General features: G+C 33.7%; 4 protein-coding genes and 1 pseudogene across 5 annotated transcripts; 2 read left to right on the top strand and 3 right to left on the bottom strand.

Moving 5' to 3' along the window:
- The first annotated feature begins 1,533 nt into the window (after window positions 1-1,533).
- LOC107011522 lies at window positions 1,534-7,812 on the top strand. Its single transcript, XM_015211058.2, has 3 exons — window positions 1,534-1,777; window positions 4,293-4,461; window positions 4,561-7,812. Exons 1-3 carry the CDS (start codon window positions 1,664-1,666, stop codon window positions 7,413-7,415), a joined length of 3,138 nt encoding a protein of 1,045 aa, XP_015066544.1. The 5' UTR covers window positions 1,534-1,663; the 3' UTR covers window positions 7,416-7,812.
- A 486-nt stretch (window positions 7,813-8,298) lies between these two features.
- On the bottom strand, window positions 8,299-10,866 carry LOC107010881 ((-)-alpha-terpineol synthase-like). The gene is made up of 7 exons (XM_015210145.1): window positions 10,762-10,866; window positions 10,355-10,622; window positions 9,688-10,051; window positions 9,277-9,495; window positions 9,008-9,146; window positions 8,677-8,925; window positions 8,299-8,595 (listed from the first exon to the last, which is right to left on the bottom strand). The coding sequence occupies exons 1-7, from the start codon at window positions 10,864-10,866 to the stop codon at window positions 8,299-8,301; spliced, it is 1,641 nt and encodes a 546-aa protein (XP_015065631.1).
- Window positions 10,867-18,207: 7,341 nt separating this feature from the next.
- Window positions 18,208-19,774, bottom strand: LOC107009513 (annotated as a pseudogene). The gene has a single exon (XR_003576501.1). The product of XR_003576501.1 is annotated as a pentatricopeptide repeat-containing protein At1g55890, mitochondrial-like (transcript).
- A 754-nt stretch (window positions 19,775-20,528) lies between these two features.
- LOC107010565 (pentatricopeptide repeat-containing protein At3g13160, mitochondrial-like) lies at window positions 20,529-22,001 on the bottom strand. The gene has a single exon (XM_015209852.2). The coding sequence runs from the start codon at window positions 21,523-21,525 to the stop codon at window positions 21,010-21,012; it is 516 nt and encodes a 171-aa protein (XP_015065338.1). The 5' UTR covers window positions 21,526-22,001; the 3' UTR covers window positions 20,529-21,009.
- A 965-nt stretch (window positions 22,002-22,966) lies between these two features.
- Window positions 22,967-24,499, top strand: LOC107010629 (transcription factor DYT1). Its single transcript, XM_015209908.2, has 4 exons — window positions 22,967-23,500; window positions 23,598-23,774; window positions 23,872-24,048; window positions 24,227-24,499. The coding sequence occupies exons 1-4, from the start codon at window positions 23,276-23,278 to the stop codon at window positions 24,299-24,301; spliced, it is 654 nt and encodes a 217-aa protein (XP_015065394.1). The 5' UTR covers window positions 22,967-23,275; the 3' UTR covers window positions 24,302-24,499.
- The last annotated feature ends 477 nt before the right edge of the window (window positions 24,500-24,976 follow it).

The following is a 24,976-nucleotide window of genomic DNA, read 5'->3' as shown; positions in this document are numbered from 1 at the left end:
AAAATCAAGTGACACTGGTAAATTTAAAAGACAGCCATAATTTGAGATTTCATATGAATATATATATTTATTATTTGCACGAATACAGTTAGGTGTGAAAATTGTTTACATGTAGATACAATTCATTAAGCACGTGAGTGCAATATATTTCTCTATTGTATGTGCACGAATACAATGTATTCCACTACAAAGATACTATAGTCACGCATATATTTTACTACATTATTATGTGTATGGATAAGTAATTTTGAGGTCAAAATGCTGCTGCATTTATTAATTAATCTAAATCTCGCTTTATCCTATTAAAATCAGACTACATATACATAAATTTGAACGAAATAATCCAAATATCTTATGACAAACATGATAATTTAGAGATTTTTAAAAAAACGTATTATAATCTTTGAAGTTTGCATCGTATTCATATGCAATCCTTGTAGCAATTGTCTTAACCAAATTCCTTCTAGTATTATGTAGTATATTTTTTTCACAATGAGAAGTGGAAAAGGAGAAAAAAGAAAAGAAATAAAAGACTCGGGTCTCGCAAATGACTGGGCCAAGGCCCTTAGAATAAATTGGGCCAGATGTAACAGTGCCCAAAATAGAGTGATAAATTCACGAGAAGTTTGGTCCAAGTTTTTGTATGCCAATTTAAGATCTCAGATAATTATGTGCAACGATGTTGTCATAGGCTGGTGGTTCCTATGCATATTCATCAAAATATCGTAAAAATTAAGATAACGTAAGATCGTAATGCGTGGGAGTAAGATTTCTATCAATTCTATCGTTATTATATATAACTAATTATACTCAGTTTTTTTTCTATATAAAAATAAGAGTTTTTCTTTCTTATATATGGTTTATAGGAAATAGTGTAATGTGTATATAAAAGAGAGGTTAGTGTTATGGGAAAAACTTTTATTGTGAGAAAGAAAAATAATTTAAGTTTCTAACTCATATCTAAAAATAATTTGTAAGCTTCACACTCAATATCTAATTCATAATTATTACAGTTATAATTTTGTTAGATTATTGTATCTTGAAAGGGACATGTCAAGATAACATATTGTTACCATTAGATACATACTGTGATGTATAATTTTCGACATATTTTAAGTTATCTCTCTCTCATATATATATATATATATATATATATATATATATATATGCGCGCGCGCTTTGGTTTAATAGCCTTAACCATTAAAAATTATTCTTTATCTAGTTTTTTTTTACTATTTAACACTTTATTAATTAGAATTTAGAACAGTAAAAATTCAATTAGAAAACTATGATAAATAATATTATTTTTTCTAAAACATTAATACTTTGAAATGAATTAAACTTGACGACACACTAATATTTGAGAATTAAGAGACAAAAAGTATCAACGTAGAAATTAAAGGATAGCCATTTCTTCTTAGGTATTAAAACAATTACTACTACTACTTAATAAATATAAATAAATAAACAATTCTTGTTAGGTATTTGCCTTGCGTATTTGATTTCTTTTTCTTATTCTTACTTTCGCTGAAACAAACGTCGTCGTTTGGTTAGCTCCGCTCGGCGTTTTTAACAAGATATCAGAAAAAGTGAATCAGCGAAGGATTCTTCTTTCTATTTGAGTTTACTTTTTCTTTACTTTGAAAGTAACAGATTGAAGGAAATGTTGGAAAAGATCGGTTTACCTTCAAAACCATCACTCAGAGGGAATAATTGGGTAGTTGATGCTTCTCATTGCCAAGGATGTTCTTCTCAGTTCACTTTCATCAATCGCAAGGTTTGTTTTCCATGGTTTCTTCAACTTTTTCTTCACACCCTTTATTAAAAATATGATTTTTCTTGATACCCATTAGGCCAATTTGCAAGGTTTTCAGTTTTGATCATTATGGGGTTTGGTTCTTGAATAATCACATGTTAGATCTTAAATATAAGTTTTTGATTGAATTTTTATGTTATACCCTTTTATTTTTCCATTGACTTAATTGGAATGTGTTGTCAAGTAGTGTTTGTGGTATACTCTATAGCAAAAATCTCACCTTTATGTTATAGCATTGGTGGTCGATTTATATAATATACTGATGGAAATGCTTATCTCTCCTAGGTTTAGTTCTACAGCAGAATGTCTCTAACTTTGTACCTTACTCCAGTATGTTTGAGGTGTTTAATATTGCCGAAGGACTCTTGTGAACATTATTCTCGACAAAATGATCTTATGTTGAATTCCAAGTGTACAGCTGATCCTCCCAAATATTATTCCTGAATAGCGTGGCAATCAAAGTACTTTTGCGATAAACAGGTTTATTGAGAGAAAAGAGATATATTGGGAAAGATACGGGGCGAATTTATATTTTAGGCTTAGTGGCAAGACTGAAATGCTCGCTTACAATAGATTTCTGAATTCTTTTACTTGGATTTGTGTTGAACTTTGGATGTGAACAAGCTTGCTCAGTACATCTTTATCTTTGTTCCAGCTCCACCAATTCTCAAGAAAAAGATAATAGTATATGCAGTATGATACTGCTTCCATTGTACTCCACCATCTGTTGAGGATGCATTATACAAGAAAATAAGCTCGACAAAAAATCTGATACCTTCAGAGGTAGTAAAGTCACCAAGAGAAAGTTTAAGCAAACCCAATAGCTCATCATTCTCCTATTTCATTGGAATATGAACCTCTTTCTGCAACGAATTGGGAGCAAGAAATTACAATCTCACATATTTTATTGTACTTTAACTATGGCTGTGGATGTCTTTAGTAGATTTCTAGATTTCCTCTAGACCAGCTCAATTGGCTGATGCTATTAACTTTTCTCCACCTCCTCATCTAGATAATGCATGTCATTTTGACCCAAGTGCTTAGTGACGCATCTTGCAGAGAACTCTATTGTGTTCCAAATATAGAGGAATCACCTGACTTTCCACTTTAGTGGGTGCTATTTCAAGCTGGTCCTCCTTCAGTACAAAAGCCAATTTTCTAGAGTTGAAAGGGTGTGCAGTATAGGCAATATATTCATCAGAAAATCAATCTATTTTAGCCTGGTTGCAAACAGTTTATGCATTTCAATTTCATTGTTACGGAAATTGGAACAAGTGTTTGGACAAGAATGGTTGCAATCAATCTTCTTCAATGTCAGGAAAATGATCACGGGTGTTAAGATGGGAATCTATAGCTCTTTCCCCCCCCCCCCCACCCCACTCCCATATCTTCCATTGTTATCAGCAATATACAATTTTCATTCACTTGTGCTCTTATCTGCGATTGTAGTTATTGGAGAAAAGAGGTTCTTCATTTCCTACTCTAGTGAATTTCTTGACCACAAAGATGCTTCTATATATTTGGTTATCTCCACAGTAGTAATTGGTTTTGAAGTGTTTATAACTTTTAGTAGTTGTGTTTAATTGTTTATATTTCTCTCATAGCTAATAATCCAAGAATATAGATATTTTTGTGTGCTATTCATAGTCCAAACCTTTTGTCAAGTAGAGCTCCAATTCAATTGAGGCGTCTATCGACCGTGTTTGAAAAGCTGGAGTTAAAATTCCATTTGCTGAATTGTTTTTTTTTGTTTTTGCTGATAGATCAATGTTAGCAGATGTTGTTTCTTATGAGAACTATGAACCTTCTCCTTTTTGATATAATTGGAAAGCAAATTATGGTCATTATAGCTTAGATATTGAATTCTTTTTCTGTAGTTTCCATCTTCTTGGGAATATCTGAGTTATGATGTTCTCAAACTCTTCAGTAGTGGTTCAGCTCGAGGATAATTCCCCTCCAAACAAAATTCACACGTGTGGCCTTGAAATTTTCTTGCTGTTTCCAAACAAGTGTTTGCAGATTACCTTCTAGGAATCTAGCTTTTTGCTGTGAAGCCTCTAAACTTTTCGCATATTGTTGCCTAAAAACCAATCCTTTTCAGTAGCGGGCTATATGCCATTCTCTGGGCTGTGAGAATAGGTTGCAATGCATTAGGTAGTAGTTGAAAGGAGTAGTTAACGGACATGCTTTTCTGGTTTTCCTAGAGTGGTTTCTTTTTTCTAAGACACACCATGTTGAAGTTGATTAGGTATGGCTTCGACCTTTTCTGCCTTACTGTTGCTCTTTTAGTAATGACATTTTTTGCATTATTATTGTTGAAATATCAATATCATCTTTTATCTCCTTACTACCAACACTATATATAGGATATTATCCTCCCCTCTCCTGTCTCTTTGTGCTTGTTTGAATGGAAATATGAATATGGTAGGTGTTTGGTTTTTTTTCACCTGTGTTGTGATTCACACTGAAATTTCAGCATCATTGCCGGAGGTGCGGGGGCATTTTCTGCAATAGCTGTACCCAGCAAAGAATGGTGCTACGCGGACAAGGTGATTCACCGGTGCGTATTTGTGAACCGTGCAAAAGATTAGAAGAGGCTGCACGATTTGAATTGCGATATGGTCAAAAAAGTAGAGCATCAAAAGGTACCAAACAAATAACTGGTTATACTCAGTCATTGTTACTGTGCTAATAGATAGAAATGAACTACTGCTCGATTTAAATACAAGTGTTGTCTGTCGTAGGGAGCTCAAGATTTGCATCAAAGAGTGAGGATGAAGTTTTAAATCACCTTCTGGGTAAAGAAAGGACCTCAGATGTTCTTTCCCATGATCAACAGTCAGCAAGCACGGCATCAGGTTCAAATGTTCTAGATTTCTCTGGAAAAGATGAGGCTGGAGAAGGAAGCAGTAATCAGACAGAGCAGCAGGCTGAGATGGGTTCCACTACTCCTGAAGAATTACGACAGCAAGCCATGGAAGAAAAACAGAATCACCGAACTCTAAAAGCTGCAGGTAAACCTGAAGAAGCTCTAAGGGCTTTTAAGAGGGGCAAAGAACTTGAAAGGCAGGCTGCTGCTTTGGAGATTTCTCTGAGAAAAAATCGTAAAAGAGCATTGTCGTCCAGTAATATCACCGAGATCCAGCAAGATAATGATGCTGGCAAAGCATCTGGTAGGAAAAATAAGCTCTCTCCGCAAATTACCGAAGAGAAGGATGATCTTGCTTCTGAACTCAGAGATCTGGGATGGTCAGATATGGATCTTCGTACTGCTGACAAAAGGCCAGCAACCATGAGCCTTGAAGGTGAACTTTCTGCACTTCTTGGAGAAGTTTCTGGAAAGACTAATCCTGAAAAGAAAATTCATGGAATGGACAAGTCACTGGTCATTGCTCATAAGAAAAAAGCACTCCAGCTGAAGCGGGAAGGGAAACTTGCTGAAGCCAAAGAAGAATTGAAGAAGGCTAAAATTCTTGAAAAGCAAATAGAAGAGCAGGAACTATTGGGTGATGATGAAGATTCTGATGATGAGCTTTCTTCTTTAATACGTGGGCTGGATTCTGACAAATTTGATGATTTATCCACTGGATACAAACCAGATTCTAGTTATGATTTTGACAACCTTCTTGGAACTGCTGATGATATTGGTACAGATGGTAATTTTGAAGTAACTGATGATGACATGTATGACCCAGAAATAGCAGCTGCCTTGGAGTCAATGGGCTGGACTGAAGATGCCGCCGAATCTGAGGTTTCAGAAAAGCAATTCAAACCCGTTGATAGGGAAGTGCTACTAAGTGAAATTCAGTCTCTGAAAAGAGAAGCTGTTAGCCAGAAAAGGGCTGGTAAAACTAAGGAGGCAATGGAACTGCTGAAGAGGGCAAAAACACTGGAGAGTGAGCTTGAAGAACAACTAAGTAATGGTGAAGAGGATGTAAGAAAGTTCGTTGAAAGAAAGGATAAGGAGCACAAAGTAGCACCAAAGAATAAGTCTGTGATCCAGAGAGAACTTCTTGGTATTAAAAAGAAGGCTCTTGCTTTAAGAAGGGAGGGAAGGTTAGATGAGGCTGAAGAAGAACTGGAAAGAGGCAAGATTCTTGAGAAGCAACTTGAAGATATTGATAATCCACCAAAATTTGTGCAGCCTATTGCTGGGAATAAGCGTAATGAAAGTATTACAGATATTGATGCTGGAGATGAAGATGCAGAGGTTACAGATCAAGATATGCATGACCCAACTTATCTTTCACTGCTTAATAATTTGGGCTGGCAGGATGATGAAAAAGCTAATATTCCATGTGTATCATTTCAAGGGAAAAATAATGTTTCTAATCTTAGCGAGTCCCTAACTAAGGAAGCTACGAATAACATCCAAGCTCGAGCATCTAAAAAGAGTAAAGGTGAAATCCAGAGGGAACTTCTGGGCTTGAAACGGAAGGCTCTCACATTGAGACGCCAAGGAGAGACTGAGGAGGCAGAGGAATTGATGAATGCTGCTAAAATGTTAGAAGAACAATTGGCTGAAATTGAAGAATCTATGTCTAACCCAACTAAGTCAAACGAGCAGAAAGAGCGTATAGCTATTGATTCTCCCCTTGAGAACCCACAGTTTCCAGCATCAGATTTACGGAAGAGTCCAATTGAGGATATGGAAAGTAAAGTTACACGTACCCCGGAGAAACCAGAAGAGGTCTCTCAATCAGATGAGAAACCATGCATCTCTGAGTCAAAAACTGCCGAGGAAGTTAATTCTCAGCTTGATCAAAATTCCCTTCGTCAAGATATTCTGGCTCGGAAGAGGAAAGCAGTTGCGTTGAAGCGAGAAGGGAAAGTGGCAGAAGCCAAGGAGGAACTTCGACAGGCAAAACTCTTGGAGAAGCACCTTGAGGAGGAAAAGACTCTGGGTAGTAGTAGTTCCACAGTCTCAGCGGGTCCTAATACTTCACATGTTGGACAAAATGAAGCTAGCCCAAACAAACAACCTGATATATCTCAAGTAGGACAGAAAGAAGTAAGTCCCAGCTCAGGTCCAAAGCCATTGTCTGGACGCGATCGGTTTAAATTACAACAGCAGTCTCTCAGCCACAAACGACAAGCACTTAAGTTGCGAAGGGAAGGTAGGACAGAAGAAGCCGATGCAGAATTTGAATTGGCAAAGGCTATTGAGAGCCAGTTGGAAGAAGCGTCTTCACAAGGTACAATGCAGTCTTCTGACCTCACCGCTGAATCAGCAGAGGGTGTCAGTGTTGAGGATTTTCTTGATCCTCAGCTTTTCTCTGCTTTAAAAGCAATTGGAATTGCAGACACCTCTGTTGTACCCCGTGTCCCTGAAAGGCAGGAAACAAAAAAACCTATAACTGGTGATACTGATAAAACTGGCACTATTGCCTCTCAAATCCTTGAAAGATCAGAGCCAAAACTATCTGAAGCACGTGTATCTGATGAATCTTCCAATGAGAGAAAGCAGTTGGAAGAGCGGGTAAAGGCAGAGAAATTAAAGGCATTAAACTTGAAACGTTCTGGAAAGCAGGCAGAGGCCTTGGACGCCCTTCGGCGGGCTAAGATGTTTGAGAAGAAGTTGAACGCTCTAGCTTCATAACAATGAAGCTGGTATACTGGTTGTGTTTGGACAGGCTTCTCACATGGTATAAACTAACGATAAGCACGACTGGAGTTGGGATAACGGACTAGGTACATGCCTCTTGTATACTGGTTAAGTCATTCCAATTGATGAGCTCAACGAGTGAATGATCAGAAGACCAGAAACATAATAAAAAACCATTTGCTTGCCCCTGATGATGTGTTTTGTATTTTGACATGTATAATTGTTCTTTCATAAATATTTTCTTGAGAATGAGATTATAATACTTTCATCCCCAATTTAGGATTGTCAGGGGATCCCTGTATTCTACTTTATTGTTCTTGTAGGGTTTTTCATCTTTCATTGTTAAAGTAATGTCGGAAATTCAGGACAATGTCGATAACTTCTTGCGATACCATGGCTCTTCCAAAGCCTTATTTACTGCCGGACATTATACAAGTTTCAGGATATGGAAAACAGATTGATAGAAACCTAAGTTTCATACGGGATAAAAGCATTCGAAAATACAAAGAGAGACAAGTATCTCGTGTCTCCCGTAACAACAATCTTTCTGCAAATAAAAGATATACTATAGCCTGCCTACACATTACTGGATCTAGTCTTATATACAATAACAACTTCATAATTATTTATGATAAAGGCATAACTTCTAGTAATCATAAGGAATTGCCAAGCTGCTCGATCCACAACCTCCAGGAATTTGAGAAGGTACAAATGATCTTTCTTCGCTTCTTCCTCCTTGAGTAAGAATATAAGATACGTGCCTTATCACAGATATTCTTATATACTTTTTTTTTTTTTAAACATATATTCTTATATATTTTATTTCTATTACATTGAGCTTGAAGTGTAAACAGGCATAATGAAGCATGGCATTATTTCAGGTAAGAGGAATGGGTTGAAAGAACAAGGAGAGTATCCGATCCTTTGTCTCACGATCTGGAATACCAAATCCATCTCCGTGCTGGTACATGCATTGAGCAATCCTAGCTAAATTCATTGAAGTTCTTCTAAAATCCTTTGAGAAGGATTCGTCCCTTAGAATATCTCTGTTCATCTTCTTCCACGTCTCATCAATTAATTTCTTTATGTAGTTTCGAGCATTTTCTTCACAACTCTTAGAATCATGCATGTAACATTGGATCGATTTAAGATAATCTCCTTTCTTGATTTCATCCTGAACAAAAAATGAAACAACTTTTGAGTTGTAGTATATATATATCAGAGAAACTTACTTGATCAGGCATAATTAACTTACAGGTGAAGTTGCCAAGTCATTTGCAAGTCGAAGAATTAGCGAAGGTGAGTAAATGATGGCAGGATAATGATTTAAGCGTTGCAATTCGTCCTCCTTTATGGGGTTTGTGATGCAAAAATAAGCATGCATTATTAGTACAGGACCGGTGTTGGTTATCCAGGCATTTGTGAGGAACTCATCCAAGCTTGGTGTATATCCTCTTTGATACCACTTCACTTCCAATAAGTAAGCTTTACACAGGTTAGCCCACTGAAATATTTTGGTACAGAACAACAATTAGGTGGTATATTCAAGATAAACTTGGTTGAAAGAAAAAAGGTTAATCTAGTACCTGCTTCCTTATATGTGAAATTATGCTGAACCCTTGTTCTTTGAGAATATCATAAGCCAGTTCATTCATTGAGTTGAAGAGAGCTAGGAAGCTGATTTTCATGTATTCAGGTAGTTGCTCTATTGCATTGATGTCCCATCTTCACAACAAGTAAACCACAATAAATATTGATTTCATTTATTATGGATATTTATCTTTTAGGTGACAATGACCTGATAGTATAAAAATTGTGAGATCGAGCGGAAAAGATGTAAAGCATGTGGACAAACCTGTCAACAATATCAGTAAAGAGCTCAAGTTCATCCAAGGTACCATAAACATCATAAATGTCATCAATTGTTGTGAGGAGAACAGAAAGCTTTGTTGAAAGCTTTCTGCAGTATCCAAACTGAGGATTAGGAGTGAAACCAACAGCCCAGAAGAAGCCTTCCACCAATCTGTCCCTCACAAAGCTCATCTTTTTAACAAGTTTAATGTTCTTATCCCACCTGCCAGATTATTGTTCTTTTCAATTTACTAATACTATATTAACAATCTTTATGAATATATATTGTATATTTTTAGAAAGTATTTTTCACTCACCGACCAGATATCTAAAAAAAAAAGAAAATTCATAAAAAAAAGAAGCCAAATAGTGTTTTAGTTAGTGTTTGCACTTTCAAATGTCAAATAGAAATCACCTTGACATTTGTTTTAGTTCCTCCAAGTATGTAGCTTGCACCATGTTATAGTCCAACTTTGCAAGTTCAAGTAGAAGTGGATTCATGCTCTCTTTTTTTTGATAAATTTCTATAAACCATCTTGCTTCTAATCTCTCCATCCTCCAATGCACAGGCATTTCTAAAGCATGACTTACTTGCTCATCCATCTTCTTCTTAAGGCTTTCCATCAGATAATGAGTAGCGAAATCTCGAGCATTCTCCATAATGTTTTCATCTTCCATACAAAGATAGGAAGCTTCATACAAACTCAACAGTCCTTTAGTATCCTCCACAAGGGCTGTTTTGAACTTTCCTTCCTCATTTATGAAACTGCAAAATATCTCTACAAAAAGAATAAAAAAAGTAACTACTTGAGGATAAGATTTAGCTATAACATAAGTACATGTAATTGGCAAAATGCTAAGACATACAAATATAAATGTATATTCTTTATATTATCAGTGTATATATTCACATCCTGTGTGTCTGGTACTCCAGAGTCGTATTTAGGGAGTAAAATACTCCTTACCGAATACAACTACCATTCCTAGGCATAAGCTTGAAACATCGATATAGTTAAGGATGGAGGAATACTTACCACCTCCGTCTTGCCACAACTAAAAAAAAGAAGGAAAAATTGAAATACCTTGTGGAAGATGATAGCCATGTTGTCTAAGCAGTCGAAATTCTAAAGCTGTAGCATACAACTCCTCATTATGATGATCTCTTTTATTATAATCAACGTATATTTGCTTCAATACTGTATCAATTTCTTCCTCAAAGTGATAGTATATGCCAAGTCTTTGCAAAATATCAACAAGCTCAAGTTGTTCCAATGAGTTTGTCATTCTTTTCTCCAACATCCTCCTAACTTCTTCTTTTAGTTTTTCAGCTCGTTCACAATATTTATCTTCCTGCATGATGAACAAGTTTGTCACTAATTCTTTTCTTCCCAAAAATATATAAAGAATTAGCATATTCATGCATGCATATAGCTATCGCGATGTAATTAAAGTTTGAAATATCGAAAATGAAAAATATTTTTGGACTTACCGCGTACAAATTAGGTCGTGATTGGACATATCCATCCTCCCAAATGCTAGGTTTGTAGTTTCCTGACCTTCTAATATCCATAGTTGATATGCAACTTTGAAGCATCTATGTCTATAATACATAAGAAAAAAGTGAGCCACATTTTCACCTTTTATAAACACAAAGTGAAGTAAAGAGAGTTCTCACGTTTCAGTCCCTACTTTCGAAAAACACTTAAGAGTAATGTAAGAAAAAACTTAATTTCATTTCATATATTCTATACAGTTTATAATTGACGAAATAATTCAGACGCAGTTATTTGAATTTAAAAAATAATAATAATTCATTATTGATATAAAGACATTTTATTTCACTTGTCAACTTATGATTTCAAAATAAGTGACTTTCTTAATCTTTTTATTTGCTACAAAATAAGCGTTTTTTTTACATATTCAAAGAAGAATCATTTTTTACTACCAAAATTACCTTTTTAATACACATGAAATTTAACACTTTATAAGAGTTAATAATTTTTTCTTTAAAAATGAGTAATTTTCTTAAGGAATATGTCCAAATTGAAAACACCACTTACTTTAAGATCGAAAAAGTATTTGACAGATAAAATATCAACCCTTTCTCCCCCTTTTCCACTTTTGAATAAGTGTATAATAAAATCCTGATAGTTGAAAGTTCAAACTCAAAATCATATTGGAGTATCCACATTCTAAAATTTGATATGAGGATTTTCTCTATACTTATTGAGTACTCAATATAACCAACCTTCACTCTAGGTTAGATGTCGTGCCATGAAAATAACAAAAATAAAAAAGATAATAATGATAAGGATAATAATAATAATAATAACCATGATGGAGTAATAATAATAAGTTCATGTTCAATATTGCCTTTGAACAAAATAGTAAGAGTACTTATTAGGAATTTCACTGGAAAAAACTTCTTCAAAAAGGTATAAGTAAGACTAAATTATAAAAAAAATTAAAATTAATATTTTTCTACTTAGGTAAAACACGTAAATCGTAATAATATAAACTATGGAGAATCTTTCGAAGATAGTCGAAAGTTGACATGATGTCAGCCAGTACTATTAGGATTTTATTAGCTAATGTTACATTAATCAACAGACAGAGAGAATCATTGGTACTTGAGCACAATATTAACCTTAAAATAGTGCTCTTTTCGATTTGAAATAAATTATTTTTTTATTAAAGGGTAATTTCATTGTTCTTTTTTTTTCCCAAACTTATTTTAAAGCTAGAGATAGTTACAAAAATGAAAGGATAATTTTGGGGGGGGGAAAACAAATATTAATTCACTTAGGACCGTAGAAAAAATATCTGAAATTCATTTATTTTAGCTTGGAGGACGTAGTAATGTTTAGAAGAAGGAAGCCACTGATTAGTGGAGTCCGAAACCTAAAGGGCACAAATAATTATCAAAAATTTTAAAGGGTATATCAATTTCTTTTTTAATCAAAAGAATAAAATCGTTGATCTATTAGCGATTTTATCCGAACTTTTTTCACTTTTACGAGAAAATCACTGCCCGTGCAGTGTTTTTATTAAAAAAAAAATTTAAATCGCTGCTTAGGCAGCAATTTTAGAGGGGAAATTTATTTTTATTTTTTTCGGAAAATCACTGCCAAGGCAGCAATTTCTGTGGAACTTTTTTTCTTCTATTTTAAAATTTTGGTGCCATGGCAGCTAGACAACTATTTTAGTTAATTAATTATTTTTAAAAAAATATTGCTATCATTTTATTTCTTATAATCGTATTAAGTGAAATCTTTGTTAACAATTGTAATGTCATTTTTATTTTGACCAGAAAAAAAATTTACCAATATTTGATATGATTTTTTTAAAAAAATAATTGGCAGAAAATTAGAAAAAAAAACAGATCACTTTTTTTTTCAAAAAAATAATTGGCAGAAAATTTTTAAAAAAACAAATCAGTATGACCGAACAAAAAAAGTGCAGAAATCGCTGTCCACACAGCAATTTTCCAAAATGAAAAAATTTTACACACTAAAATCGCTATCTACACAGCTATTTTAAAAAAAAAAATTATTTATAAAAACGCTGTTGTTGCAGCTATTCTAACTTTCTTTTAAAAAAAAAAAATCGCCAAAAACGCTACATTAACAGCGATTTTCTTTTTAAAAAAAATTATGAATAAAATCGCCATCAGTAGCGATTTTACCCTTTTGGTTAGAAAAGAAATTGATATACCCATTTAGAATTTTTTATAATTTACTTCAGACTCCTGATTAGTGTAAACTCCCAAGAAAATGGGTTTGTGATAAGGTATAATACGAGGTTAATTAACGGTGCAATTAAATTAAGACAGTTCTTTGAATCTCTCTTTCTTTCATAACCCAAAGTTTAATTGATAAACTCGCCGTACTACTCAAGTTGCGCTGGATACAAAGCACGAGCAATAAAGCCAAGTTGCTTTACAATTTTCCAAACTAATTAATTAATCAATTAAATAACTAATCTCCAAGAAAGATTCATGAAATTTTATCACCTAATTAATTTCCGTATCTCTTTTTCTTATGTTATACGCCAAGGATCCGAAACCTTACATTCCATCATGGCTACATTCATTTACACGATTAATAGCTAAAAAGAAAAATATGTAATGGATTTACTATATCTTTTACTATAATTAACTTATGTTTTACTTTTTCTGTCTATTTTTAATTGTTATGGTCTTTCTTTTTAGAGTCAAATTATTAGAATTTTGACTAATACTTTATGATGTATTTTTTCATTATATTGATACGCAAAAAAAAAAGATAATTTATAGTATTTTTTGTATAGTTTTTGAATATCTAAATTTTTATTTAAAATATCGAATCAATGTAATATAATTTAATTTTTAAAAATTAGTCAAATTAACTTTTGAAAAGCAGAACATAACAAATAAAAGTAAAGGAGTATTTCATATTTATCAATTATTACAACCTTCAAAAGTTTGTTGTAGATTCTCATATAGGTGTTAATGAACTGACATCAATTGTTTGATTAATTTCCTGTTTATAAAAGGAGTATGTTTAAGGGGAAATCGAAAGGAAAATTCCTCCATTAAGTATTACTATAATGTAGAGGGTATAATAGTGTCTACGATTTTAAAAAAAAAACCAATCTAAGATCATGTTTGATTTATGTATTTATTTGGAAGGTACTTTAAGAAGTTTAAGTATTAATTTCTACTGTCTACTAAGAAGTATGGTGCATTGCATACGTAATTGATCAAATTTTCATGATATATTCTTCTATCGACATTGTTCTTTGCTTCGAATTATGAAATAAAATAAAATATTTAGCCTATAATGATCGGGAAGAAAGAAATACTTAAGGAAAAATTGTAATTATGAGTATTGTTGAGGGGTCAAACTAACAACATTAAAATTTAAGAAGGCTAATAGAGATATGAAAATGAAAGGATTAGAAGTGATGATACCTAAAATTTAAGGGACAAAAGTGGAAAAACAGAGAAGTTGAGGGAAGTGTGGAAATATAATTACAAAAACAAAGAACTGAAGATAGATATATAAAAAAACTAAATGCAAATGTGGAAATAAAAAGTAAAGGATACTTGAGCAAAAGGCTTTAATACTGACGTTGAAACAATATAAAATGTAAGGATAAAGTCCAAACTTTATGAACTAACGTAAAAAATGAATAAATTATTTTGATAGTAATATTTTATCACAACCACAAAATATAATAATGATTACTCACATTATAAACTGATTTCTTTTTTGATATTTTTTGTTTTTCCCCTAAATTTTAACACATTTTCATCAATTTAATTCTTCATACAATAGGGAAAAGTACAATTTCAACAATTTTCATATCCTATTAAATTACGTATATGAAAAGAATAATTCTCAGACTCTCATAAATACGTCCCAATTCCCATAAATTACATATATAACCAAATACGTTATTAAGAAAACAGATATATGTATATAATTATCTTCCATTTTCTAAAATGTTAGGATCGAATTCACGCACACACACTTTATGAATGAAGAATACATGAACTTTCAAGAGAAAGAGATGAGAGATCTAGAGAGAGAAAGAGAAAACCCAATATTTCGTGGTAACACCCCGTGAGTAAACTTCCACGGCGGTGGGGTATATTTATATTAATAAATCAGAGTATTTTTGTTACAGAGAATAAATGGAGAATAAATAGTAAAGCCTAAAATACATGTTTAGAATTAATCAGGCTCCACAACCTAACATAAAATCCTCCCAACATGTATACATACATGTTTAGAATTACATTTTCTTCCTCAATTTCCAGACTTTAACTTCATAATTTTCATAATTAGTTCCCAATTTCAATTGCTTTACTTTTAAGATAAGAATACTCATAAATGATCAAATGCATATGTAATTTGATTTATAAAACCTTTAAGTAATTTGATTAATTATTATGTTTAAATAAATTTAACTTTGAGTATTTGATTTAAACATAATTTAAAAACTTTCAATAACAAACTCAAAACATCATAGACGTCGACAACTCAATAATAACGTCTATTATATATGTCTAAATGACAACTTAATGCTCATATTAATTGATGTATAATCTTAAATTTTGAAAAATAATTTAAAGAATAAGTTAATAATAAATGTTTTTCTTAATGAATTTTTAAGTTATATCCGCGGATAATATTAAAACAATTATACACGGATGATATCAATCTCGCCTTTTCTTGATTTCATTTTCATTGACTGAAACATTAAGTATATATGATCGATCGAAGTTTTTGACTGTAGGGTTTTTGGAGACTTGTATTACTGAACTAATTGTCTTGAAAGTAAAATTTCTATACACTGATATTGCAAAAAAAAAAAATGTACTATCAAGAGACCTGAAACATAATACATGAGTACACTTGCCCATGAATTGGCATGCTACAACAAGTTAAACTAGGCTAATAACGTAACAAAAGAATTAGTATCAATGTTGTATTAGTTAAATTTGTAGAATTCCACTTGATTTATTTATTTATTATCGCAGTGGGCAGAAGCAAAATGGTTTATTTGTGGCAGAGGAGTAGTTGAAGAATGGGATAGTAAGTTCAGGGGTGCTTATCAACCTTTACTTCCCCATGGCTCATGGATCAACTAAAGATTCTTCATCAATAGATGACTTAGCTAACACTGTGTTAAAGAATGACAAAAGTCCTATATCGATGGTTAATGAGATGGGTGAACTCCATATAAGGCTTAGGCATCTCTTTGAGCTAGCTTTTGGGATGTGAGTTAGGTCTAAGACCTAATTTCACACGTTGAAGGCATTATTTCTTCCATTGCTCAAATTCTTTGCCTTTTGGATGACCTCGAAAAAGATGGTAATGGTTTCCAATTTGAAAAGAGTGTTTTTTCTTCTTTTCACGCACCCCGCTCCAAAGAGATCAACAATGGTTCTTCACTTACCTCCATTTAATTTGAATTTGATTTATGTCACTTGTAGCCTATATTGTACAAGTTAGATTGAGCAAAAATGTCTAGGATTATTTAAGTTTTGGCGCTTTTATACTACACAACAACATACCCCATGTAATCCCACAAGTGGGGTAGGAAGAGCGTAAGGCATGTACAGATCTTGCATCTACTTTTACGGGATAGAGAAGTTGTTTCCAGTACACTTAATATCTGCTCCTGTTATATTATACAGAGTGGCCAAAAATGCGAGTATAGCGGAGATGAGGATACTTAGATGGATCATGGATGTGCGGGTATACTAGGAGAGATAATTAGGAAAGAAGTTATACAACACAAGGTGGGAATGGCCTCCGTGGAAGACAAGATGAAGAAAGTGAGGCTGAGGTGATTCGGCATGTGAAGAGGACTGCACAGATGTGTCAGTATGTAGGTGTAAGCCATAGGCTGTAGCATAAACTAGGAGAGGTAGAGGCAGGCCAAAGAATAATTGAGGACACGACCCTAGATATAGGAAGATGTGAAAGTGGCGAATTATGGTAGAAGTAGTAGATAGCCAAGTATTGTCGCCCTTTTGATGGGAGAGGCAAGGGGCTAGGTCTAGCCCATCTTCTCACAGCTTTATTAATAGTAGTACTTAGTAATCCTGTATTTTCTATCCTTCAAGGTGTTAAGGTGTTACTATGTGTTAATTCATTTGTTTTATATCTTGATATTTTGTTTTCATATTTTTCGTGCAACCATACTTCAAATATCTTCTCTTTGGAACCGAGGGACTACAAGAAAAGCCTCTCAACCTCGCAAAGGTAGTATATACACATATACGAGGGAAATCTTTTGTCAAGGGATGTCCCTTCTTTTTTGTTGATGAAGGGGGTGTCGCTTTCTAATGGTTGTCTCTGCTAGTACTGATTAAGCGGAGGTGTCTCACCAACTGAGTTGGTGATGGGTTAACCATCATCCAACTTTTGTTCTAATAAGTGGTTCTAAATTTTGGTAGGATGAGCATCAAGAAGGGAACGATGGATCATAAGTCGAGTACTTAATGAAAGAAGAATAGGGCTTAACTAATGAAGATGCAAGTTAACATGTTCTGGATATGGTTTCAAACACATGGGAAAATGTCAATATACGGTGCCTTCACCAAGTGCAATTCCATTGTCCTTTCAAAAGGCTTGTCCTCAACGTGGCCAGAATGGTTCCTATGATGTACTTCATGTCGATAATTATTGCCTTCCTGTCCTAGAAAAGCATATCAAGTCAAAAATTTGCAACACGGATGGAGAATCACGATTGAGCACATCATCGAGTTCTATGGCTCCATGGAAAATCTTACCTATAGTAATGCCTATTTCCCTCAAGCATAACAGGAATAATTGACCCTATCATTTGGTTCTCACTTAAGTTAGTTTATTCACATCAATAATGCTTAGCATATGTACTCTTCTCCATTCTAATTAGTAATAAATCTATTTTTTAAGTTAGTTTTAAAAAAGTAGTAGATACAATAGAATTCTCATATATGTTCATGCTGAAAATGTGAATTGATGCAGAGCAATACACAGATTTTTTTTTTTCATGACAAATTATAAAGTATTACTCCTGCCATTTCATTTTTAAGATATTAATTAAGGAATAAAAAAGGGTGTTACTTTGGGTATTAATATAAAGGATCATTTTTATGAGGTCCTTCTCCACCACTGGCAAGTTATAAAAAAGAATAAACACAAAAAAGATCATAAGTTTATTTACGTCAATGTAAGATCTACAATGAGATTTGAGTTGACCATTTTGGAACAATGTGACATGATGCAGCAAAAGCCTTGCTTTTTTTTTTTTGCTTAATATGAGTTTTGACAAAGTATAATTAACTGGTGATTATCGCAATCCGCAGCAAGCAATTTTATGCAATGCACATTAACTAGAGGAAGCAAAGAGGTCTACCTCTGGAAATTGCTAGATATTTTGAAGAATGAATCTGAAGTCCAGAATGAGATTCTTTAAATAGCCTAATTTCATTAGACTACAAAATTCATTATGATATACTAGTAATTTGGTAGCTAATATGTAAAAAGGAACTAAATTTCTTTTAAGCAACATATTCATTAGCATTCTCAAGCCTTTTACTCTTCAATCTTGAAGGGTAATTCATAAAACTCACCAACAAATCCTAAAAACATAGTTCAGCAGTAACAGTAGTGCAAGTAAACTATCGCATAAAATGTGTAACTATTTAAGAAGAAGGCAGCGAAAGTTTATACCGCGATCGGGGTCGGGAGTGGTATAGCTTACATGATTTGGCCAAGTTCACCAGCTCCTGCGCATCTTCAAGCTTGGAATGCTCAGCCAAGACATTGACTACCCTCTGCATTGTTGCATTATGAATAGCAACTTTTGAAGCAATAGCTTTCTTACACAATTCAAGCGCAAAATCAAGATTATCCTTGTCACAAGCAAAAGAAATGAGCTTCTCAAATGTTGCATTATCCGGATAACATCCATTTTCCACCATTTTCACATACCATCTTTCTGCCTCCTCCCAGTTCCTATCATCCACATACATTTTGATCATAATGTTATAACTGAAAGCTTTTGGGATGATGTCTTTCTTCCCCATCTCCTCAAACAGTGCAATCGCCTCGTTAACCTGGTTATTCGCAACCAATCCTTGTAATCTAAGGGTGTAACTCCCCAAGTCAGCATCAACATTCTTCTTTTGCATCAATACCCACAAATCTTCTGCTTCAGAAAACTTTTTACTTTTATAATACGCGTTTGAAAGCGTATTGAAAGTCACTTTATCAGGTATGATTCCGTGTTTTTCCATCTCATCCATTACACTGGGAGCAGAATCCAAAGAACCAGCTTTCCATAATGCCTTAATCAAAGTATTATAGGACACTACATCAGGCTCTATGGATAGCTCCTCAGGTAATTCACGAAACAAATCGCTGATTATATCGTACTTCTCTGCCCTTGAGTAGGCCTCCAAAAGGGCATTGAAAGAAAAGACTGTTCGTTGACATCTTAAGTTTGGCATTTCGTCGAACAATTTACGGGCATGTTCATGCATTTTTACTGTACCATATAAAAGTATGAGACGGCAGACAAAGAACTCATTGCTAATTTCCGGGTATTGTTTTTGGTGTTCAAAAATGTCTTCGATAGCAGAAGAATTGAATTCAAGGCGGCGAATAGCGGCTGTATAGTTGGCGCAACGGTTTCGGAATTCAGGAGTATCAGATGATTTTTTGAAGTTCTCAACAATGCTTTGAAGTTTATGTTTTTCAGAAAGTTTGGATGTCGGTTTGGTGGAAGTTGTTTGGGGCTGTTCAGTTTTCAGATTTACACTGACTTTGCGTTTCCCGGTGAAGAGTCCGTGAAGCCGGCGATAAACGGAAGAAGAAGAAGAAGCCATGTGAAGCGGCGTTGAATTGGAGTTTCGTAACTGAGGTTAATCCATTTAGGAATGTAGGCCTGCTCCTTTTGAAAGCCCGTTCAGAATTACCCAACATGCAATTTGAATGTTCTCAATTATATTTTTTTTTTTTGTAGACATAAAATATTCACAACTTGTGAAAATTATAAATATTTGTGACTACGTGTTAGTATAAACTTTCGTACACATATAATTTGCAAATATTCACTAGTCACAATGATAATTAGCCAAGTATTTTTTTAAGGAAAAAAGATTTTTCCAGGAAATTTGGCTAGAATTATAAAATAACAAATTCATTTAGCATTAGCTTTTGTTAATATATTTATTAGGTATGATATGTTTGATTTCTTTGTGTTGAGCATGAATTTTTTTTCTTTCAAAAATGTCAATTTTATGTGGCAGATTTTACATTTAAAACGATCGAAAACTCAATTCGGAATTTGAAATCATGGCTTTTTAATTGAAGTTAATTCTTTTTTACAAATTTCATAAATAAATGTAGATTTAAAATTAAAACATGATAATTGAAATCCAAAAATTTATATAACTAGACTATGTTGTGTGTTTCTTTGCATCAATAAACACTATATGTAAGTCTCTCTTTTCCCTTCTTATATTGCTCCATCGACTCTCTACGAGATGAAATGACTTCTATTATTAATCGTCCCATTATGAATTTAAAAAGGAAAAGTAAAACCTAGATAATGGTCATTTGAAATTAGAACACCTCGTAAAACACACTATTTAGGTGATTTCTTCTTAGTTTTTATAATAGTGATATCTAGACTAATTAATACACATCTTAATTAATTCTACCAAGGGCTTGATCATCTCAAAATTTTGTGCACACCAACAATCCAAATACCTTTTCACTTCTAAAACTACCTTGGGGTGTAACAATAAAATCCTTGCATTCACATACTTTAACCTAAATGCAACAAGCTAAATTTTTTGTATAGAGTATCCGAGCATTCCTTAAACCCTTCATCACTTCACCTCGCTCAAGTAAACAATCAAATCACGTAGCTGAAAGAACTAGTTATGCAAAGTCAAGGAAAGCTCATACCGAAAGCTCTTATAAGACTGAGCCAACTTAACCAGTTCTCTCGCAGTTTCAATCTTAGAATGCTCAACCAAACAATTGACAACCCTCTGCATTATTGTATTATGAATAGCTTTACGTGACTTCATTGCTTCCTTGCACAAATCCAGAGCAAAATCGATTTTTTTTTGGCGCTACAAGCAAAATTAATAAGTATGGTTAATGTTGAAACATCCGGAAGACATCCGTTTTGCGTCATCTTCTCATACCAAATGTTGACCTCCTCCAGATTCCCCTTATGTAACTTACATTTTTATCATAGCACTGTAACTGAAATTATCCGGTTTGAAACCCTTGTTAACAATCTCATCGAAGAACTGAATCGCCTTTGAAACCTCGTTAGCTTTAACCAAACTAATTAATTTAATATTGTGACTGCAAAGATCGGGGATAATATTTCTCTTTTCCATCATAGCCCACAAACTTTCAGCTTCAGAAAACCTTTTTCTTTCATAAAATGCGGTTAATAACGTGTTACAAGTGACAATATTCGGCTTAATCCCATGATTTTCAATCTCATCCATCAAATACACAGCAGAATCCAACAAACCAGCCGTGCACAGTGCCTTAATCGCAGTGGTATACGACACCAGATCAGGCTCAATTGACAATTTCGGGGGCAATTCGCGAAACAAGCCGCCGATTTCATCATATTTCTCTGATTTAAGATATGCTTCCAGTAGGACATTGAAGGAAAAGACAGTACGCGGACAACTTAGTTGAGGCATTTCGTCAAACAGCTTACGTGCATGATGATCCATTTTCGCTCTGCCATAAAGAAGAATAAGACGGGCAACAAAGGCTTCGTTACGAATATCAGGATACTTTTTTTTGAAGAATAAGACGGGCAACAAAGGCTTCGTTACGAATATCAGGATACTTTTTTTTGATGTTCTATGATATCTATAATGCCGGATTTGTGTTTGGCTTCGGTAAGTTGGTGAATGGTGATTTCATAATGGAGGCGATTCAGTCGGAATTTGGGGCATTCAGATGATTTTTTGAAAGTCTACAATTGCTTGGGCTCGATCGGTGGGTCTTGAACAAGTAATGATCTGATTTATTGCTCTTTCATTTCCGGCAAAGATGCCTTTCACACGGCTGAGAGATGAAGAAGTAGACATTTGATTGCTTATTTTGATTTTTGGCGCTGAGCAAGACGTTCGAAATGGGAGAAATATAATTCCATATATCTAACATACCCCATTTTTATATTCAATATGAAAAAAAAAAAAAATATTCAATTATACCCCTAATGTTTATTATTTGGTTTATATATGGCATTTGTTAACTTATCGCATAATAGCTGAAAGAATCTGATTATTTTGGTACAACAAATTACAACAATAAAACAAAGAGCCTTATTCTACGGTGTCATGTTACGAAGGACTTATGTGATAATTCCTGAAAAGTAAAAGGCTCCTATGGCCTTTTCCCATACCAGCATTAGAAGTTGTTGCTTCATATTTTTGCGCTTGTATTTAATTTCTTTTTTTTTATACAAAATGGACGATAAAATTACATTCATATCATCTACACTAGGTATATTGTTGTACCATATTTTAGTTTTTGAGTGGTTAAAGTACAAAATACATACATGGAATACCATAAACTCTTTCTAGTGATTTACAAAATGAAGTTGTCCTTTAAAAGAAATTATTCATGTCAGGTGTAAAAAAAAAAAGTGAAAGGAGAATAAAATATCTACTTAAAGCAGCTCTGGTCACTCATTTGTACTATACAATGCCAGTAATACTAGTAACAACCACAAAGTAGTCACAAACATAACTAACAAGAACATTACCCCACTTCTATTCTTCTTTCTGTTTAATTCCTTTTTTTTCGGGTGGTTGTTACTCTTTAACCCAATAGCCTTTTACGAGGTGGGTTTTATTAAGTTGACAACTAGGCGTAAATAATCAAACCATGAGGATACATAATAACCGATTCCAACTATTTTGGGATTGAGGCATAGTTGGTTGGCGATGTCTATATCATCGTTCCCATTCAATCATTGTTATGTTATATGCATACTAGTTAGTATGTAAACATAAAAAAGTACTTGTTCAACTTAGTCCCAAACAAGTTAAACTCGGGGTATATGAATATTTACTGACCATATTCCCCGTTTGAATTCATCTCTTTCGGGATAAGTGAAAAGTGTAATTAGACCAAAACTGAAAAGGGTTGTAGTGTCTGAACCTACAAAAAAAACTCTCTCTTTCTCATGCCAAAAATGAGTCCTTCCAAGACACCCCAAGTACATTGTGATCAATTAGGAAATGCCCAACAAACTACAACAAGAAGATTCCAACAACCAAGAAATGTTTCTGTTGTGAGGAGCACCTATATAAACCTATTCTCTGCCTACAAAAAAAAACCAGTGCAGTACTGCCTCTTCTTTTAGCTGCACTCAACATATTAATCATTAGCACCAATACTCTCCATCTATAGATTTCCTTTCTAATTTAGGAATTCATTTTAACATATGATAACAATATTCTCTTTTAAATGGTAGTAGTTAGGTGTGCTAAAATGGAATTCCCCAATACACCATTTGATAATTCACACAACTCTGAAGAAAGGGAAGTAGGAAGAAGAACAGATAAAAGGAAGCAAATTGATGGTGAAGTTAAAGAATACAAATCCAAGAACCTTAAGGCTGAGAGAAATAGGCGTCAAAAACTTAGCGAAAGGCTTCTTCAATTACGCTCATTGGTCCCAAACATTACAAATGCAATGAATCAAAAACCTTTCATTCTTTACATAGTTTCATAAAGAATGAATTTTTTTAAAAAAATCTAAAAAAGTTTAAATTCTTGTCTGATTTCAGATGACAAAAGAAACCATAATCACTGACGCCATCACTTACATTAGGGAGCTACAAATGAATGTGGACAACCTAAGTGAGCAGCTTCTTGAAATGGAAGCAACTCAGGGGGAGTTACTGGAGACAAAAAATGAAGAGATTATCGATACTGCAGAGGAGATGGGTAAATGGGGCACAGAGGTAGGTAACTTTATGTATAAAACCAAAGTTTCAATCTTTGATATTCTTGAATTAAAAGGACAGTAAAACAACTTTTATCTTTCTTTTTCTAAAACAGCCTGAAGTTCAAGTGGCTCACATTGGCCCAACTAAGCTTTGGATAAAAATAGTCTGCCAAAAGAAAAGAGGTGGACTAACTAAACTGATGGAGGCAATGAATGTTCTTGGATTTGATATAAATGACACCAGTGCCACTGCCTCTAAAGGAGCTATTCTTATTACTTCATCTGTGGAGGTAGGAGAAACATATGTTAAAAAAGTAATCTTTTTAGTAGCGAAAAAAAAACTATTGCCCGAAAATATCAAGATTTGTAATAGTACAAAAAGGAGATCTTGCTTAGCACCTTGTACTGTGTGTGCTGCAATTATTAGCAACATAAACAATTTATAAATCTTTCTATGTATTATTTCAGGTGGTTAGAGGTGGACTAACTGAAGCTAATCGAATCAGAGAGATCTTACTGGAGATCATCCACGGAATCTACTAGAACCAGCATGAAAATCCCCTAAATCTTATAGCTTTAGTCTCATTGGAGAAATGCCAGAGTACCTCTAATTTTTAGTTATGCTGTCAAAAAAAGGATTCAATCATGTTTTCAAAATATTTTTTTTAATTGTCCGAAAAGAACTTGTGTGAACTCTTGCTTTTGTTTTCAAATATTGATGAAACAACTTATCATATGTTACTAATTACTCTCTCCTATCTTAATTCTATAGCATTTCATATGCAGTCAAGTTTGAGTTAATTCAACTGAGGCAAAATTTGAAATAGAATATACTACTTTTTAACTTGGATTTTCCATGGTGGGATCCAGGCTCCAAACTTTTTGGCTTCTTTATATGAAACAATGAATAAATAACATTTTTGGTCCCATATCCAGCTGAAGAAACAGCTAAATAATAAAAGCCAGCACATTAAGTGTCCTTTCTGTTTGAATATTAAACAAACACCAATATTAGACGTGTGAGGAGTGAAATTTATTTCTACCTATAATACAACAGGACATTTGTTTCAGTCTTTAATTTCTTGTTTTCTTCTCTGTTCTTTGACCAATGTCGTCCTCAATGAACAGTCGAAAATAAACCTGCCTTAAGCATCACCTTCCCTTGTTAAAATTTTTTCTAACAGGATCCAAATAATAAAAGACTACTTGGAAAACCAA

This window comes from Solanum pennellii, chromosome 2, assembly GCF_001406875.1.
Source record: "Solanum pennellii chromosome 2, SPENNV200".
Classification (NCBI taxonomy): Eukaryota; Viridiplantae; Streptophyta; class Magnoliopsida; order Solanales; family Solanaceae; genus Solanum; species Solanum pennellii.
Note: the sequence above shows the minus strand (reverse complement) of the source record. Positions and strands in the feature narration are given on the sequence as shown.